At 37.7% G+C, this 18314-nt stretch overlaps 1 protein-coding gene across 48 annotated transcripts in view; it reads left to right on the top strand.

Annotated features, from left to right (window-relative positions):
- SOX6 (SRY-box transcription factor 6) overlaps positions 1-18314 on the top strand; it is a 456705-nt gene that overhangs the window by 340558 nt on the left and 97833 nt on the right. For 36 of the 48 annotated variants that reach the window (XM_065594763.1, XM_065594788.1, XM_065594767.1 and 33 more), the window contains 2 exons: positions 3478-3601; positions 12179-12258. In XM_065594763.1, coding sequence (XP_065450835.1) covers positions 3478-3601; positions 12179-12258 — 204 coding nt within the window. The remainder of the gene's footprint in view (positions 1-3477; positions 3602-12178; positions 12259-18314) is intronic. The other 12 variants (XM_065594780.1, XM_065594799.1, XM_065594781.1 and 9 more) reach the window with 1 other exon arrangement.

Genomic DNA, 18314 nt, shown 5'->3' on the forward strand with positions numbered 1-18314 from the left:
CACTCTGTTTGCATATTAGCACATAGCAAGATCCCTGCCAAGTTACTCTCTGACTGACTGCTGCAGATGCTCTTTCTCAAGTATTTTGAGTCAGATCTTTAGTGCAAGTCTTTGGGGACAAACAATAGCACCTGTTCCTCACAAGATATCAGGCCAGTTAGTCCATTCATGTATCTTTAATGAAGCTCTAGGGCAGATGGCAAAAAATGGCATCATCAACAATTTAGCACAGAAGAGACAAAAGAGGAAAGTGTCGATACAACAATACACAATTTTTACGAATGGGAAGAGCCAGAGTTCGTTTTTCATGCATCTGCTGCTGTCTTGGTTTTTAGAAAGACCCGAAGAACAGTCTAGCCATTAAAATTTCTAGGAATGTAGCTAATTTTATGAAGTACACTATTCCACCCTCTCTCCCCACCCAAAACCAAACAAACAAACTTGAGAGGCACTAGGAGTATATAGTGTATTTTTTTTGGCTTACTCTTTAGTTCTATAAAAACTAATTGATCAGTCATCACAGTGTATCCACTATATCTTTAATTTTCATCTGTGCTTTACAGTTGATGTGTACTAAGCATAATGACAACTATTTGTAAAATAATTCTTGGTGAAACCATCACTGAATGTTTGTGTAACCAGCACCGTTAGATTTAGGTACGAGAGAGTTTAGAAGTCTCGGGATGTCTAGAAAACAGGTAAGAGCACAGTTTCTAAATGTTATGGTATAAAGGGAAGACCACAGAGTTTTCTCAGAAATAGTATTTGATATGTGTCCTAAGTAAAATATGGGATATTTTTGCCATTCAGTAAACACTTTTCAGTCTGCATGAGACTAACAATCTTGATGTAAACCATTAAAGTTAATGGAGCTATGCTGATTGACACTGGGTATGATCAGGCCAGTATTCAAGGAATATTTTAAGTAATGATTATAAAGGATAGCCAGAGCATAGTTATCTAGTCCGTTTCATTTGGGGCATCTCAAAAATATTTAAAAATATTTGGAGCCCAATCCATCTCAGAAAGAAAATTCCCATTGAAATCAATTGGGGGGGGGGGAGTATTGGACTCTTATTACGTGAACTTCACTTGCCTGCTGTGAAGTAGGTTTTGTGACAAAAAGTGATACTGAGACATGGAGAGGCTCAGTGAAAGACTAATTTTGGCTGCCCCAGTTTTTGGGTACTCAACTTGAGATACCTGGGTGTCCTAAATAGTGCACCCAAAGATTGAAGCACCCAAAAGTTATTGGTCACTTTAGAAAATGTTGGCCTAAGTAGCTTATCTAAGGTAATTTAGCAAGTCATTGACAGATCTGCAAATAAAACCCATCAGACATGACTTCCAGACTTCTGCTGTCACTGATAAGTGAGGATGCGCATGTGCATTTGCTCTCCACTAGGGGAGAGAAGCCTAAATCTACTGCCCCCCTTCAGGGCTCTGTAGGAGCCCCACCAACAGAGGCTACCTAGTGGATGTGCTGAATCAAGGCATGCTCTAACCCCATTCCCACCCTGGTCAATGCTGTCTTCTTTTGTGCCTATGCTGGCACCCTGAAGTCCCCTGGTGGAGAGAAGTTTGTGGGCGCCTTACACTGTTGCAACACCCTGGGGAGACTTTCTGCTACTGGTGACCGGGAGGGAGCTATCACAGAGCCTGGATCATTTTGATTAGTATCTGCTTGGAAAGTACTGTAAGTGATTGTAAAACACATTGTGTTAAATGCTTTCCAGATGCTGTAGCTGTATTCCCCATCAGACACTGATATTGTTTTCACTTGTTGCATACATTCTGGGCCAGTATGCACTAGCATCATATACAAAATTAGCACCGTTAAATCAGAAGTTAAAGGCTGGTACTGGGCACATGGGGATCAACTCCAATTTAACCAAGTTAAGCTCATAGCTAACATTCACAACCAGGCTTACCTCAGCTAAAATGAAAGAAATAGCTGTTCAAAGCTGGTTTCTTTCACGCCCCAGTGCCATGGCAGTAATTGCACAAAGACCTTTTTATTATAAGTTGATTTTCTTGAGAAATGGATTCAGAAAAATACTGTAAAGTGTTTATTTTTTGAGTGACCTTTATTAACCTACATTTTAGGGCTTTCCCCAGAGAAGAGTTGTTGGTAAATTAACCCTCATAGACACACAGTAGCATTTCTGCACTGCATCAGTGGTTGTGAAAGGAAAGGAATATGACAAGAAAATTTGGCACTGTTTAAACAATGTCATAGGTCAACATATGGGATTTGACCAAAAAAAAAAGTTTTTAGGAATTAAAATAAAAAGAAATCACTTGAAGTTTAGTTTAACTTTTTAATAGTATTTCATGCCACCCATATATGGCAGGATAAGAGGGCAAAAATTCTTTCTGACTGGAAAAAGAACGCCTTTCTGCACTTCCTGGTTTTGATATTTAAACCGTTATGTGTTTACTTTTTTACTAATCAGAAAAATGCTGTAATCAAAGCCTTCAGTACTATTGGGGCTTGGGGGATAGACAAAAACTCCATGTGATCCCATCCAGTGTCTGTGATATATGTATAGCATAAATAAAGAAACCAGGAAATTAAAATGTGAATTTAACAGACATGTTAATGTCACGTCTCTTATTTTCTATATGTGGAATACAAATGCTGATATAAGGTGAAGAATTTTCTGCTTTTGCATGTTTGCGCTCTTTGATACATTTATTAAGGTCAAATGAAATTTGATATAGTAGGATTTATTCTGAAATGCTCTCTGAATACAACTCCATAATTACTGAGCTACATGATAGTGCATAAAGCTGTAAAATTGCTTAGACAGACAAGCAATTTATATGTTACAGCGAGGTGTGTATGGTGAAGGATATTAGTTTAATTGGACGCCAAGATGTTGTAGCTTTAAATCTTAAGAGATGGGGTGTTGTCTAGGCGACTAACATACTGTGGTGAGGTTTTGAAATAACATACCTGAACTGTTGGCATATATACTAGCAATACAATAGCGAAAGATCTCTGAAATAAAATTACCTATCCTAAATATGTTAAAATATGAAGATTAAAATAGCTCTTTAGATATTAGGCTGCCTTTAAAGTGTTTGTCACTGTGATATCTAAGCTCCCAAAGAGAAATACAAATTTGAAAGACTAATACAAATGTAAGCCACTTTTTTTCTTTTCTCAATATGAATCTATAGTATATTAAAATGTTGATTTCTTTTTGTGCAATGGAATGTAAACAGAAGGAATAATAAAAAAAATCAGCAAGAAGCGGGATAAAGTGCAGTTCACGGAGACTGTTACACCTTTGACACTTAGGGAAAACAATGTTAAGGGGGGCTTTGATGTGATAATGTGAAATTGGTGAGGATTACATTAAGGAGAAGGTTCTGTGGGGCTGTGGAAACATAAGAACACTATCAGTGCTGGAGAAATACCTGTCAAGATAAATTTGTGCTTTTTCTGATCAGAGGCTCTCTTTTGTTTAGCAGGTTCAGGGTCACATGCCTCCGCTCATGATCCCAATTTTTCCACACGACCAGCGGACATTGGCAGCGGCTGCTGCAGCCCAGCAGGGATTCCTCTTCCCCCCAGGAATAACTTATAAGCCAGGTAAGTTGACAGGGATATGAAGCTATTTAACATGTTCAGATATTTACTGAGACTTCTCTTGTGATCTGTCTGATACAGATGATGTTACACAAAAGGACTGGCTGCTTGAAAATAATATGAAATTTTGTAAGTCTAGCTGAAAATATCTTCCGAGTTTATAGGGGATAATTGGAAGATTGGTAATTGAGCCCCATATTAATTTCACTTCTGTAGCCCACAAAATCAACTGCTCTGAATTTATTGACCCACTTGCCTACCAATTTGCATTTGGCACACCCTGATTCTTAATACTTCTTTTATTGCACGTCTTATCTGCAGCATGTACACATACTTGTCTTTTATGCAAAAATGCTTACCCTTAATTAGCAATAAAAGCAAAAGGCAGGTATAATTTAATTAGCATGCTTCTAACGGGCAACTTTCTGTTTGATTTCAATCTGAATAATAAAGGTTTCAGTAGTTCAATCCCAATTATCATTCAGACTTGGAACAGGTCACATAACCTTTGCAGTGAAATATGTTTTGAGATGATTTAGCAAATGTTATGATTTCTTTCTTTATTCCTCTGAGTTTACTGGACTCCTGGGGAATTCAATTAGGGATATAATGGTTTGAAGCTACTTTCAGAGCCTTCTTGTAAACAGGGTTTTAAATGTTTAAAGACATGTTGCCAAAGGAATTCAATGTAAGAAGATAGTTAAGTAAATAAAAGTCAACCTTATTTTCATTTGTACATTCTTTGTAAGTGACCTCAGCCCAGAAGCTGCAACCTTATTTTGCTCATTAATAATATTCCCTGCCAAGCTCTCTTTAGCATATTAACCTGATGAATATTAACACAAAATCTGAGTATAACACTTTCTTTGGATTTTAAATGGGAAATTTCAAAGTAAAGGATTGATCCAGCCTCGCCTAAAGTCAATGGGATTTTTGCAGTTGACTTCAGCAGGAGCAGGATCAAGTCCAAAGTAAAAGCTTCATAAAATATAAGATGTGAACAACCTATTAAATAAAAGTAAGATTGAGCCTAAAATCTCTTCAAGCAAATTTACTTAAATGTTATATGAAATGGTGCCAAATTGGATTTCAGCAAGCATTTCCATTTGTCCCATTTCATTTTGTGTCTTTATTCTGGGTGAAGGAGGATCATTCCTCTTTGGAAACAAAAAGTCTCTTTCTGATAATTATCTTACTTCTATATCTCACTTTTTTCAGCCTGAAAAACCCCAAAGCACTTCACAAACTTAGCAAATTGATGCACAACCTATGCAGGGAGAAGAGTTCATCCACCTCTGAAATTCTGCCATTGCTGGCATGTAACTGTTTAACTGCACTCAGCAACATTTCACAACAGTTTGGGACAGAAAATGAAGATTATCTTTTCCAGCTAAAGTCTGTGGCGTGCATAGAGAGGCAGAATATGATGATCAAACTTTGAATTTGTCCAGGACACCAGGGTTAACATCCTTACTCTTATACACCCTAATTCAGAAAAGCACCAAAGCACGTGCTTTAATCTGATTGATTTTATTTTTCCTGATATGAGAGGCTTTCCTGAATTGGGGATTTAATGGCCACTAATGATCAGGACCTGGGTTTTACCTCTCATCTCAAAGACGCCACCTTCACTAGTGTCTTTTCAGGCTATGTAAGTGAATTGGTTCAGTACTGACTCAAAAGGAAGAGTGCCACCTATATGCCACCAACACCTTTTCCTGCAGCATATAGGTTTCTTCAGAAATCCCCCAAGGCCTCGCTGCTTTCCTTTTGTCCTCTCAGCTCACAATACAAGGTGATATGGCTTCAATCCATTTTATTACTCTTGTGAATGAAGAAAAAATGTGTATAACAAATATTAAAATATTCAAGTAGCTGACTAAAATGGAGGCCTGGGTGTCTCAGGACATCGCTAATGGGATATGAAACTATTCACTACTAGGTTACTGGTTTGAATCCAGCTCAGCTTGGTAGAAACCAGAAGTCACTATGATCTGACACTGTTCAGTGGCTTGTGTGAAATGAACATGTTTAGATTTTAATGTATTTATGAAGTTCTATAGCACATATCGCTAAAGTAGCTGGCTGTGTTAGTTCAGTTTCTGTTGGACAGCTCTCATCATTAAAAAAAAAACACAATTGCTATTGAATAGCATTCACTTCTCCTCCCCCCCCACCCCCCCACCCGCTTTTTTGGCAATCTCAGTAGAGAGGTTTAGGAAATAATGAAAACTACACTATCTTTCTTCACTATCTTTCTTAGAGGTTGTTCCTCTAGGTCAGCACTGAGGGACTTTGTGGGAATTTGCACTGCTGCTATTTGTGCTTTACATCTTCCATGAGTAAATAGAAAACTTTCATCTCCAGGACTATAAATCTAATTTGAGCACCAAACTCACTTATATTTTTAAAGGAAGATTAAGAAAAGAAACAGACAACCCTTTAAACATTAAAATTTTTCTTCTCAGTTGCTTGTTCACTTGCTTTTTAATTTCCACCTTTTTTCATTTAGGCAAGGCAATATGTTTACAGTGCTAGCTCTCCTTTTCATTTGGGAAGCACAGAGGGACAGATTTTTAAAAGTTTTCAGCTCCCAACTCTTCCACTTGTAATAACAGGAGCTACTGAGTGTGAAGCACTTCTGAAAATCTGGCTACTTTGTTTAGTTGCTTAAGGAAGGGTGAGGTCTTTTATGAGTTTGGCTCAAAATTCTGTACTATCCTAACAAAAAAAAATAGCTATTCTTATAAAAGACGGCCAGATCATGCCGCTTCATGGAGAAACCTAATGGAGAGTCCAAAGCTCTGTGTCGTTTCCCTTGTGAAGCTTTGCTCTAGGAAAGGTTGGGGGAGACCCTGCAAAATGTACAGGCTACAGTTCCTACCAAAATCTGCTAGGAAAAGAATTCCTTTCTGCATGCAGCCAGTAGTCATTGTGGAAGGGTGCATGGCCCTTCTCTCCAAACACTGGAGTTCCAGGAGATGAACCAGGCCAATGTTAGCAAACACTCATCACAAGTAATAAATACATAGGGGGAAAAATGAAGTCCCATGCTACTTTATGTATCTCTAAGTGGTATAATGTAATTTTCCGGCATGGTAAGTACTAATTGAGAAATCAGAGCTGCATAGATCACCTAATTAATTTTTCATACATATTTCTTTCAGTATTTATACTGTATACAGGATTAATTAAAACTTGGGGGCGCTGTGCAACTAAAATTGTTGTGACAACTGACCTGCAGGCACTTGATGAGTCTCCCAGAGTACATGGCTATGGAGGTTGCACCATATTCCAGTGGGATGCTTAGAGTGGCAGCTGTTAGAAAGCCAATATTTGCCAAGAGACTCTACACAGTTATTTTGCACTGGTTATTTTGCATTCTAATTACAGCGGAAGAACTGTGCTATCAGCAGATGGGCAAATGCTGACCTTTTAATGGTAAGCACTGTACTTGCTGCTTGGAATTGATTGGCAATGTAGGTGTTGGACTTCTACAGCCGTCCAGTACTCCCCCTTCCTCCAGTACAGAATAAGAGATTTGATTTAGCTTGACTGCCACATGTATTCAGAATTATAGGAATGTTATCAGGTTGGAACATCATTGAACATGGTCACTGAGACCCTTGCAATGCCCTATCCTGAGTCATGAGTTACTTCCTATCCATTGATTTGGGCACTGTGTAGGAGAGTTCTTCCCCTTGCACTGAGTCAAGGTATTACCTCCTGCAGGTTTCATGACCTTTGTGAGAGAGCGGGAAAGGAGGATAAGGAAAGACCTCGGATATGGATTAACTGTAAACAGGAGTCAGGCCATTCTGTAAGCAGCTATGCTCCTTCTTTCTGTTCATGGCTGAGTGGGAGCTGACCTGCTTTGGGAATACATTAGCTGCCTGCATTGCCATTTTTTGCAATCTACGTAGCTTAGAAGGCCAGGGATAATTTCTGCTAGATAGAGACTTCTGACAAACGTGTGTTGCAACAGTTCTTTTTCAGATATACGAGATGCAATGAGATAGACTAGTAAAGTTAGGAACTTTTGGTAGTTTAGGGTTTATCTAAATCAAGGGATGTAGATTGTGAAACCTGATCTTGCATTTGTTTGACTAACATGCTATCGTGTATTTCAAAGTAATTACTCATATCTCATGCATAAAGTTTATACAAATTTCGATTAGAAATATTGAGAAATGACTTCTATCTGCCTAACTGGAGCACTTTGCTGTTCATTATGTTTGCCATACAGAGAAATGTAAAAACAGGAATTATTATTCCTGGTTGCTGTGAGTAGCAAAAACACCTTTGGGCTGATTCTCCTCTGTTACACTGGGATAAATCGGGAATAACTCTGGAAATCAGTGGAAATACATTGGTGTAAAGCCGATGAAAGTGAAGGGAGATTCAAACCCATAGTTACCAGACTGAACTTCAGACAGTTCTCACAACTTTTAATGTTTGTTGAAAACCCATAATAACTTCCTCAAATTACATGCCTAGCTAATCTAAATGACTGGCATCTTGACATCTTTTATTGTTACCCTTTGTTTCTGTTTCCAGTTATTGGAGACATCCTTTCATAAAATGTTAACAGTAGTTTGAAATGTTAAAACAGCGTGTGTATTCTCAATGAGCCACTCTTATTATTGGCATCCAATCATTACACAGTTCTACTTAGTGAAGTGGCCGAACATCTCTGAGTGGCAGAGGTACTTAAAACAAACTAATGAGAGTCTTGTTCCTAGCGGAAATTCCGTAAGACTCCATTAAAATTCTTCAAACGGTTCCTTTTGGTTTCTCCTGGTTGGAACCATGAATCAGTAGCCTCAGGAATCACTATACCAATACATATGTTGCTCAGTCTAAAACCTAACTTAACAGTAGTACCAGTAGTAGCCAGATGAACAGTTTCACCTGTGAGTTCCACTTTTTTACCATAGGCAAATGCTTGTCACTGCAACTGCATTTACTGAGGGGTCAACATCGCAATATGACACTGCCTTGGTGATACCTGTCCCACACAGTAGCACAACTATTGTCATTGTATGGATTAGACTCTCCATAGTATCTCCATAGCCTATTGTCTTTATTAACAGCTTGACTAATCCTAATGTCCTTACATAAACAAAACTCCAATCTTATGCAAAGACTGCAGGACCAGGCATCAGCTTTGTAACCTTGATGCAAAATAGGAACACTGTGATGGAATGAAGTAGAGGTAGCTGCAAACTCTCTTCAGACTCTTTATTACCACTGGAAAGTGCACAAATGTCAGTTTCCAACCCCATCTCAGATGTCTATAGAATTTCAAGTATATTTACCAAAATGAGTAAATATCCGGCATACCTTGCAAGATGGAGTGACTGAGCCATATGTCTTTCAAAATGTGTTAAAAACAAAGAGAAGTGGCAAAACTGAGGAGAAAATGAATCTAACAGACTTGTCCATTCCGAGTTTCCTGCCTCATAGGCCACATAACCTCGCTCTGAAAACAAGTCTCTCCTCTTGTGAGTAAGATGAAATGAGCTTCATTGCTGAATACAAGACAAACTATGTAAGAGATATTTAGTTGTTCTAGATGCAGAACAATGTGGTACAACTGTGAGCTGCCTTTATTCAGTTAGAAATGTTGCCCAATCTGACAAGTGAAACAAAAGTCTTGCAAAGTTTTGTATGGCTTGTAAACACCAATTTATTTATAAACAATATCAGTCAAACATAAATAGACAATCAACAAAGCAGGAAGATTGAAGAGAGCAGTTTGTAAAATGAGAAGGGTGGTTCAGATTTTCTTCTTCAGGCATTCTTCTCACTCCCTCGTTATCAAAGGCCAGTATACACCGGTACCTCAAGCAGACCTGTTTCAACATGTTGTGTCTTCCTTTCTACAAATTTAAAAAGAATGGGTCCTCACGCAAGCATTCCAAATCCAGAAACAAATTTGAAAAAAATTGCTACAACATGTTGACTGATTTCTTGCCAAGACAGCTACCGAGAAGCTTCTTGATCCATTCTTGCATGGAGAAAATTAGAGGGGGAAAATATGTATCTTCTGTAATTAAAAATTAAAACCAGTCCATGCCCTGAGTGCTCGCTTTCCTTGAGGCGTGGGGGAGGGGAAGTACCTTTGTTCTGCTTTTACTACTGGGTGTCAGCAAAGCATTCCCTAGCTCTGGAGGTATTAAGTTTTGTTCTCTGAATAACAATACTACAATATACCAGGATTTAACCATGCATGGATTACTTTAAAATGCTCAAATTTGACCCCCCAAAAAGAGACATGATTTTTTTTTAAACCCATAAACATGAATTCATATTTTTTCATCAAGAAAAGGAAAAAACTGTTTGTAGCAGCAGGTGAGCCAGGGTGTGGTAGAGAAACTAATAAATTAACAGTGAAGCCAAATATATATATATATATATATGGTATATATATATTCTAGCTATTTCAAACCATAGAAGCATGACAGCTGTGAAAAAGGAGTGCCGCAGGGAATTCTTTTAGAGTTTGATTTTTTTAAAAATATGTTTGACATGGAAAATGTTTTAGTACAAATAAAGCAACTGGTATTGAACTTAAAAAGTGGAGGGAGGGGGAGAGAGATTACTGTGTGGAACGGGAATGAATAATTCATGATATTTAAAGAAAGAATGCCTCCAAAATGTTCTGCAAGGCAGTCCATGCTGATAGCTTGAATGGTTATTTCCCCCCCATTTAAAGCATCATTAATTCAACATCTTTGTGATTTTTTTTAAATCTGGTAAGATATTTACCAAAGAAACATTATTTAACTTAGATTAGGATATTCTTTATTCAGATAATTTAGTTTAGATATCAAGGAGATAAGCAGAATTATTTAAACATAAAGAGACAGTCTTGTACTATCAGAAAATAATTTAGTTGTTGTTTAAAAAAAAACCACTGCAAACTAAAATCAACCTCATGGAAGGGGGAAAAATAAGATCAGATATTTTGAACATTACTCCATAGGATACCAGCACAATATAGTGTTAGTGAATGCATTGTAGCAGAGCTCCATATGCAATCAGAAGCCAATTGTTACTGGACTGTGTACAAGCACATACTGTGCTCAATGGTCTGATGAGGTATTATGGATATGATGCAAAGAGACCTTGTGGATTAAAAACTCACAATTTGTTAAAAAGTGAAAGCAACTTAACATTTACACTGAGCTGGCTGAGTATAGTCGCACTTCAGGTGGTAAACAATTCCAACGAATCCAATGACTTTGTGACGGCTTCAGGTATTAACGTATATTTGGAAAAAAACATCCCTTGGAATTTCCTCACTATATTATTCTGGATCCCTTTACATTGTGTCTTCATTATTACATTCTATTTTCAATGTAAAAAAAGTTGAAAACAATCTGATTATTATAAATATAAAAAATGTTCAGAGGAGCAGCCTATTAAAATCTAGCCTAGAGATAGTACATACACTGACTTTAAATAAGGAGCCAGAGCCAAAGTGATACTCTATTAAATCATGGTTATAGTGTAATTTATCCATCTCTGTATTAATTTTTATATTACAGTTTCCACAGTTCCACTGGTAAACTATTTTCTTTGCCTATCTTCATCCTTTACATTGACTAAGCATGTTAATGTTACTATATGACAGGGATCATTGCAGTGGCTTGGAAGTGGGAGTGCCTATAGAATGTTAGGTTACGCAAAGTTGCAGCGCTCATTTCAGATAGAGAACATATCTTATTTTTCAGCATCTTAATCATAATTGAAATGCACAATTATTTAAGTTATCTAAGGATGCTGAGTTCCTTAAGCTCTCAGAAACTGAGGGTAATCAGCACCTCCCTGTGTTGAGATCTAAAATGTTATGTAGAAAATTAAGTTTTTGTGCAGTTCACATGCTGTGAAGTTTTCATATAATCTTTTCCATAAAAAATCTGCTATGATTAAAATACCTTTCATATGGGCATGTCAAAGCACTTTACCAATATCGGTTAATCCTCACAGCAGCCCTTTGAGATGAGGAATTATTGCCATCCTCATTTTAGAAATGAGAAAACTTAAGTCACAGAGAAGTTCCAGAACTTGTCACGTAATGAGTCAATGCCAGAGCAGGGAACAGAACACAAAAATCATAAGGCCTGATTCCCAGAGGTTTTGAACAACTGCATCTCCCGTTATCTTTAGAGGGTATTCAGTATGTCTCAGGATTGGGCCCCAGCTCCAAGATCTTGAGTAGACCATATTATATCTTTCAATCAGTATTTTTGAAAGTTATTTAACTTTATCCTAAGCACTGTTATGTTTTATGATTTGTAATCGAGTGTACATCCTTAAATTGCACATTTACTCCTTTAATAAAAATCATGAGCATCACATTTATGTTTTGCCAGTTTGCCTACCAGCTATCTGGTAACAAAAAGTTCCAAGGTAGCACTGCAAGTCTGTGCCCAGCCAAACCTTTTGTTTTTGCAGATGTTTGAGCTTAGAGGAGTGTTGCGGAGCACAGGCAATGCTAGGTCCATGTCTGCACTTGCCTGCTGCTATTCTCTGCTCATTGTCTAAACCTGTATGCATTGTTCTCCTCGACAGGTGATAACTACCCTGTGCAGTTCATTCCATCAACAATGGCAGCTGCTGCTGCTTCTGGACTCAGCCCTTTACAGCTCCAGGTATGTGCCAGAACAAAAAAATGTGGGACAGAAGCCAACACTTTAGAGGAAGACTGCTAACCACTAACCAGCTGTATGCTAAATAATAGTCTGAATGTTAAATAATTTTTTAAGCATAGCCCAGAAGGATTAACACCTTATATACTTACCATACTGAAAATATAACAGCATGCTGTGAAAGAAAGACAGCATTATGACTTTGTACTGTGTGTTTTATGTCAACTGAATGAATAATTTTTTTTAATTATATGACCAGTTGTCAGGAGATATGTTCAGAGATCTTTTCCAACTTTATTTTCCTTTGACTCTCTCCCTCTAAGTGAACTACATGAGCTATAGCTGGGGCATTGTGTATATCGGAAAAATATGCTTTGTTGTTTCTTTTTACTTTTTCTTTCAGTTGCTTTTTCTCTCAAACAGTATGGTGACAACTGCTTCATAAATTGCCAACTCTCGGTTTCTGTATTTATGTAATCTCAACCTTTCCATGCATTAAGCTGCTCAGATGCCAGGGGCAGTGAGGGTTCTGGGTTTGCTCCCTGGCTAGGTCATTTATTTGTTTTCACCATATATGGAACTAAATGTTATGCGAAAATGATTTGCACACCAAATTATTAGCCAGTTTTTCATGGCGATTGATGTTTAATTTAACAAGAAACGCTACAATAATGTCATAAATAATGGAGTAGCAGTCAAAGGCTTTCAAAGTTAAAATGTGCAGAAAGTGAGCAACATGAGAGGAAAGGATGGCAGATGTACATAACTATTTGCAAGTAAACCTGTGAAAACTCAGTTTTGCTTATGTTAGACTTGGGTTTATTTGTACAATAAGGATACAGTAGAATAGCAAGGTATTGCAAGATCAATATACAAATAGCCATTTTACTTAACCTTATTCCATTGTACCATTTCTTTAATTGAAAGAAAAAGGATGGGGGGGGGGGGGGAGCTAGATCTTCAGACCTGTTGTCTTCCCATCTATGACTAGCCATAAGCAGGTTGAAAGCTCCCCCTAAAAAGGTATTCCCCTGGCCAATAGAAATCCGCAGGTGACATTTGACTGGTATTTCCTGCTGTATGTCAACAACACCTGGGGCCTGTAGAGTATAGTGAGGTCCAAGAGGACTGGAGATAGGCAAACATAGAACTGCCTTTAAAAACAGGAACAAAGAGAAGCCAGGGAATTATAGATAAGTCAGCCTAACTTGGATACCTTGAAAGATACTAGAACAATTTATTAAACAATCACCTAAGAGTATGATAGTTTGTTAAATGATAGCCAATATGGATTTGTGAAGAACAAATCATGCCAAACCAACCCAAATGGATAGGGAGGAAGTGGTAGACATGATTTATCTTGATCTTAAGACAGTTTTTGGCACAGTTCCACATGACATTCTCATAAGCAAACTTGGGAAACGTGGTGTAGATGAAACCACTATAAAGTGGGTGTACAGCTGTTTGAGAAACTGACCTCAAAGAGTTGTTATCAACAGTTCACTGTCAAACTGGGAGGATGTATCTAGTAGTGTCACAAAGGGTCCTGGCTTGGTACTATTCAATATTTTTACAAATGACTTTGAAAATGGAGAGTATGTTTATAAAATTAGCAGATGATGCCAAGCTGAGAGGGGTTGCTAGCACTTCGGGGGACAGGATTAGAATTCAAAAGGATCTTGATAAATTGGAGAATTAGTCTGAAATCAACAAGGTGACATTCAATAAAGACAAGGACTGCATTAGGAAGGAAAAATCAAATGCACGAGTAAAAAATATAGAATAATTCGCTAGGCAGTAGTATTGCAGAAAAGGATTGGGGGATATACTGGATCACAAATTCAATATGAGTCAATAATGAAATGCAGCCAAGTAAAATGATATCATTCTGGGTTGTATTAACAGGAGTGTCATTATGTAAGACACAGGATTTTATTGTCCTGCTCTGCTTGGCACTGGTGAGGCCTCAGATGGAATATTCTGTCCAGTTTTGGGTGCCTTACTTTAAAAGAGATGTGGACAAGTTGGAGAGAGTTCAGGGGAAAGCAACAAAAATGATAAAAGGTTTAGAAAACCTGAGCTATGAGGAAAGGTTAAAAAAACTGGGTATGTTTAGTCTTGAGAGGTGAACTGATAACAGTCTTCAAATATGTTAAGGAATCATATAAACAGCACAGTGATCAATTGTTCTCCATGTCTACTGAAGGAAGGATGTGAAGTAACCACCCTAATCTGCTGTGAGGGAGATTTAGGTTAGATATTAGGTAGGTAAAACTTTCTAACTATAAGGCTAGTTAAGTACTGGAGTAGGTTACCAAGAGAGGTTGTGGAATCCCCGGCATTGGAGTGTTTTAAGAACAGCTGTCAGGGTTGGTCCAGGTATATACATGGTCCTTCCTCAGCACAGGAGGATGGACTAGAAGGTCCCTTGCAGTCCTACATTTATGTGATTCTGTGTTTAGTGCAAGAGAGTTTGTGTGAAACAAGTGCTTTTATTTTTAATTTTGCATTCACAAACTAGAGTCTGTTCCTAGATACAGCAGGTAGCTCTCTGTTCTGACCAGCATTCGGAACACTTCATTGTTATAAGTGTGAACTTTTGAACTCTCCAGCCACATGACATAATAATAGCAGCTACTTCACACAGAAGGTCTGTGTTGTAACAATGGATTCATTGATTGCCAAATAATTCAAGGTCATTAAAACATTTGTAAAGGCTAGTGCAGACCCTCCTCATACTTGTTCCAGATTACAGACTCTTGTGGCTTATCCTGTTAAAAAACTGTAATGAAGACAAGCCCACTGTCTCACTGTCTACACCACTATTTATACCTGTGCTAGCTGGGCATGCAGGTCTGAACTCTACACACCACCACAGGTGACCCACCTTCAGAGACACCGGAGATCTCTCAGGTAACTAGGACCAATCCCAGGATCCCGGTGTACAGTAGCAAGAAAAGTTCACCTTGAACAGCTACACTGAAGTAAAGCTACATCTTGCCCTGTATACACTACGTTTTTACAACCTTAGCTATCTCATTGTAAAATAAAATCAAAAAATAAACTCTTTACAACTCAGGTGTAGCTGTAGCTATGGTGGGTTCTGAATATCATGACTGAGACCTGGGACTGGAGTGTATTCAGTGGGGAGTCAGTACAGTGAGCAGAGCGCTGGACTGATGTGTTCATGGCAATCTGTGTGGCACCATTTCACCCTTTCAGCTTCAAGCATATGTGAGTGAATCTACCCAAATCTGCCTTCTGCTGGGTAGTTTGCAAATACAGTACCACATACACATGTGGTAGGTATGCATAGTGGTTGTGTACCATTGCTGATGTATCTGTACAACACATGCCTGTTGCTCTAATTGGTGAGAGCGATGAAACTTGCAAATCATTGCCCCCTCACTGTTCCTTTTTATATCCTTCTCTGTAATCTCTCTTCTTTCTTGCCACCTTGATTTTTTCCTCTGACTTGTTAAAAGTTTGCACTCATTTTAATCAAAATCTCCTGGAGGCTCATGTTCATGGTGAACCTGATTTAAAAGAGTGAGTTTGCTCATCAGGCAGCTTTTCCCGAGCTTTCACAGCAGTCCTGGCAGTCCTATTACTAGGAAATCTCGTATCCGCTTAGTTGACACACAACTCAGCTGTCCCAGCAGACCTGACTGCATTAAATCTTGTGCAAAGTCCCCAAAAGAGAGGGAAAATGTTACAGCTTGTTCTTTATTGTTTAAAAATCTGCTTTCATTTTTGGGTATTTCTACAAAGGAGTTTATATGGTAAAGAAGGAAATGTCGCAACTCTGTCAACAATTTCTGATAAACTGTTGATAGTAATGAAGCATTACAATTATGTTAGCTGGAGTTATTCCTAAACAAAGTGAGCTCCATAAAACCTATGGTTCATAACTTTTTCTCCTGATCTAGTTGTGTAATTTGTCCTTCAAAGTTTATCACTTATAACATTAATGAGCCTTGGCAAGTCTTAACTATGGTTGCAGCTGTGTTCTGGAAGCTTGAAGTATTATAATCAAGTAAAGAGAAAGAGTTTTAAAATTGTAACCAAATACACATTTGTCTATTTCTATTCTTCCTTTATCTTTCTTCCTAATTGCAGACAAAGTAAATGACCTTTTGTTACACCGCTGGGTGCAGATCCAATGCACTGCTGAAGCATTGCACAGTGTGCCTCAGGGGCACAATATTAGTAGAATGAAGGCCAAAGAATGCTATTTTTAGTTGAACAGTTCAGCAGATGGAGGCATGAATACTCATATATCTGAAGGTTGAGGGGTTTGAACCATTAATTTTGATAATGTATTTAACCCTGGGAACAATCAGAAACTGTAACTCTGAGGTTACAGTGCTTTTGACCTCTAGAGAACAGAGGGCACTCAGTACAGTAAACAATATATTACATTTCTACTTATACCAATTCTCTCACACATATAAATTTCAGAACACAGTTGACATTTGCTTTCCTCAGCTATTTTAGTGCTGGTCCTTAAAGTAAGTCAAGAAGAATGTGCAGGAAAGAGGCCAATGTAATGCGACAGTCATGTAAATATGGCCTTTAAATAACTAAGACGTTAAATGTGACTGTTTATGAAGAAATATTATTCTCTTGAACTAGAGTCTTAGTGACTTATTATTTCAATGAAAAAGTTGTTTTAGTGGACTGCCTCTCTGTATGGAGTTTCCTCTAAGTTGTAACCTTAAAGCAATTTTTTATTGAGGCTAATGTGGTCAGATAGTCTTAGCATTGACTGAAGGTGATTTGGTCCCACTCTGTTACCACATCATGTAAAGTGATATACCTGCCTTATGTCTTCTTATTAAATGATGCATGCTCCTCTTCAGCAAATATAGCAGTTAAATATCACACAGCGTAAATATTTCTAATTAAAATATCTCCATGTGTCAGCATATTGGTAATGTATTATTTTAATCCATTTATTTTGTTTATGAAACAGTGACATATGTTTAGATTGTGAAATATATGAGCCTTAAAAATCACTTTATTGAAGAAAATTAATTCCTACAATGCTGTCTCGGTAATGTGTTCACTCACCCAGTCAGTCACTGGCAGGGCTGCCACTCTTAATGTTGGTTAGACACACTTTAACAGTTTTATCTGACATAACATTCTCGGATGTAGGCAATAATAATTTTTTCAAATGCAAAAGCCATTGGATTTTCCTTTCTTTTTTAACCCAAGGAAGAATGGGAATTGGGTAAACACGAAAGAGATTCAGTGAGACCAATCAAAATTAAAATCAGCTAGTTACCTTTTCAAAGGTAGACACTGTAATTTGTTTGTCAGCAGGTAGGTGTTTGGGTCAGCACGGTGAGTGAGTGACTGTCAGCAGGAATTCCTACAAGACAAGTAATTTCACTCAATGTATTACTGACAGATTGCTCACCTCTTCGAATCACTAGAGAAAACAAACTTAATATTGTTACAGGCAGAGTTTCTGTCTTCATTAGCCTCGTAGAATGATTTTATCTAGCACTCAAAGACTACTGAGCTCTGGGTGGGCATATTTTAACAGAATGCTTCTTATTATGATACTGTGAGTAGTGGCCTAAATTAAGGGAATGGCATGTGGCAAATTCAGGTATGTGGAAATAGTAATTTAAATATTTTTGTTGTGTTTTATTTCATTGAAATTGTGGGGTGAAAGAAGCTCAAAAAGAAAGAAAGAGAAAGGTTTTAATACAGCTTTGAGCGAGCAAGCAAGCTCTTTAATACAAAAATAAAATTAAAAACTTGCCAAGCTTGTAACAATTAGGCGAGTTTAATTAAAATTAAAGGAATATTTATACACGTTCTCTTCTTCTTTCTCAATGCGCGCATGCGCTTGTGTGTAATACCTGTTATCAAGTTTAATTATATCAATGGTAATGAAAGGGTATCAATGAAAATGATGTCAGTGAGTTGCTGTTTCACTTTCTCCTGGCACAGATTGGGGTTCTTTTGGGCTGAATACTTAATCCCTTGACCTTGCTTCCTATGTTTTCTCTCATTCTTTCTGATTTCCAGCTTTAATTTCCATC

Source organism: Chrysemys picta, chromosome 4 (assembly GCF_011386835.1).
Source record: "Chrysemys picta bellii isolate R12L10 chromosome 4, ASM1138683v2, whole genome shotgun sequence".
NCBI classification, from domain to species: Eukaryota; Metazoa; Chordata; order Testudines; family Emydidae; genus Chrysemys; species Chrysemys picta.